Consider the following 2,454-nt stretch of genomic DNA (forward strand, 5'->3'; position numbering starts at 1 on the left):
ATGACTGTACTTCATAATAAGCTGCTGGTGCTAGAGGGCGCTCATCCCTAATATGTAACTTTTGATCGTAATACGGTGCTTGTACAAATGACCGACTGGGTCATTTTATGGGAGACAGTCTGAGTTTAACACTTGAGTTTGTAGGTACAATAAATGTAAACATTATGGAAGGTATATTCCACCCTTTTGTCAGTGTTGCTGTTCTCATTTCATATTCTTGGTTATTGCTAAAGTGGCTCAGTGTATTTGTGACCCCAAGCTAAATTCTTTAAAAAATACATTTTACAGAAAACAAGGACAACATCGTATTATTTTTAACACAAAATGTCAAATTATAATTGTTTAGCTATAGGATTTATATAAAAGTGTAAAATTTGTGTGGGTTTAAGATGCACTAATTTGAAAATGCAAGCAATTTAATGTTTCTTTCAACTCAACAGTTTTGGAAATGCATTTAAAGGCATAGTAGAGGTCCCTAAAGGTCACAAAACAATAACAATGGTATGAATGAGGGTGGAATGATGGAACCTTTACTCTTCGCTTCCACTGCCCATTGAAATTCTTCTGTCTTGCAATAAAAGTGGAACCCGAGGATGATGCTAAAATGCTAAATGCTGAATGCGAAAACTGAGGAGGTAAGTTACACTGGTTAAAACTAAATATCTGGATTCAAACATTGCTGAAAACCGGCTGAAAATCTGGGATAATGAAGACTTGTAAACCAAAAACATAACACTGAGCTAATGTAAAAATCTACAAAATCTTATTGTGCCTTTAATGCAACTGATTTAAATCCAACTACAAATTGTTACATTTTAGCATAAACTACATTTTAGCATCTTCGGTGTATACCCTTTGCCTACAATTTGCAGAAATGTTCTCTTGGCATTTTATGATCCAGCTGGGAAGCTGGTTTAAACTTTTAAAACAGCACTGCAGGAGTTCACATTTAGTCTGGGCTATTAATAACTGCATTTTACTTCATTATTTAGTCCAAGTTAGAAATTTCAAAACATTTTTATTCAAAGAAAATTTAAATTTTATAATGAAGTGAAAAGTTACTAGAAAAATTACTGTTAACCCAGTTCTACAAAAATCATTTTAAACATTTAAGAGTTTTTAAGACTATTTTTAGGATCACAAAAATACGTGGTCTTTGCTTGTTTGTGTTCACTTGGTGTCCTACTTGTCATTTTATTTGAAAATATTCTCAAGAGCGCCCCCATGCAGCTGCAAAATACCCTGGCTTGAAGTGCCCCTCACAAAGCATTTTCAAAACCGAAAATGTTCTTAACCAGGATAAAGTGATAAGCTACAAAAACCCCTCAGTGGATTTTTTGACACCTTAACTGCCCATCTACATGTATTCTCTCTTTGTAATACATGTAAGTTTAGTCCACCCAGACAAGTAAAAAAAAAGGTAATAAAGAAAATAAGTGCATTTAGATAAGTTTGATATTTCCCCTTGGAAAGTCAACCAGTCATCCAATAAAACAGTAGACAGCTCAGTTTAGCTAGTTCTTAAAATAACACTTCATTTATTTTTATATTCTAGAGGTTTAGCACATGTCGGAGATACGCCTCATGCTCATGAATCTCATGTTGCTGTATCCCATATCCCTGAAGCTCCTGTACTCTCCAGGCCTGAAGTAAATCATTCTGCCTCTGTAGTGGGGCTGCTCATACATGAGCCAGTGACCCTCCATCACGTGACAGGACTGGCAGTCGGACATACGGAAACTGTCCATGATGTTGTCACAGTCATCCATCAGCTCGTACATCTGGCCTCCGAAATTATCCCTCTCATAGATCCTCATTCTGAAAGATCCTCTGTACTGTAAAAGACAGTAAGTTTTTGTTATTTTTCTCAGAAATAAAAATAATAATAAACAAGTACAATTTGTGAGATCTGTGTTCTTCATTGTTTATGCAGTAAGCTGTAAATAAATATTCAGAGTAGCAAAAGGGAGTCGCATACTGGAGGAATCATGCGACAGGATCTGAAATTGTCGAACATCATGCCCATGCTCATCAGGCGCTGGATATCATGGTACTCTCCCCTCCTCAGGAAGAACTGGTTGCCCATGAAGCCACTGCGTTCATAAATCATGAAACAACTGCTTTCCACCCTAATGGAACCAACGCGGCTCAGGTATGAAGAAATATCGGAGCAGTCACTCATGCACTCATAGTTGCGACCCTGGAAGTTCCTTTCCTCGTAGAAGATGATCTGTTGAAGGGAGGAAGATGTCAGTGGTATAAAATTAACTGATTGATTTTTTGATGAATAGCATTATATTAGCAATAAAATTTTAATTAAAGAGTTTAAAAAATTGTTGAATTCAAATTTGTTGCAGTATGAACCTGCAGCTCTTCTATCATAATTGAATTAAAATGCTTTTTATTTCAGTATACGATTACCTTGCCCATGATGGTAGTGTGGCTTCAGTTCAC

The 2,454-nt window shown here is 36.1% G+C and overlaps 1 protein-coding gene across 1 annotated transcript; it reads right to left on the minus strand.

The window, feature by feature from the left end:
* Positions 1-1,519: 1,519 nt before the first annotated feature.
* On the minus strand, positions 1,520-2,454 carry LOC130556043 (gamma-crystallin M1). The gene is made up of 3 exons (XM_057336695.1): positions 2,422-2,454; positions 1,979-2,230; positions 1,520-1,835 (listed from the first exon to the last, which is right to left on the minus strand). Exons 1-3 carry the CDS (start codon positions 2,428-2,430, stop codon positions 1,560-1,562), a joined length of 537 nt encoding a protein of 178 aa, XP_057192678.1. The 5' UTR covers positions 2,431-2,454; the 3' UTR covers positions 1,520-1,559.

Source organism: Triplophysa rosa, linkage group LG6 (genome assembly GCF_024868665.1).
Source record: "Triplophysa rosa linkage group LG6, Trosa_1v2, whole genome shotgun sequence".
In the NCBI taxonomy this organism is placed as follows: domain Eukaryota; kingdom Metazoa; phylum Chordata; class Actinopteri; order Cypriniformes; family Nemacheilidae; genus Triplophysa; species Triplophysa rosa.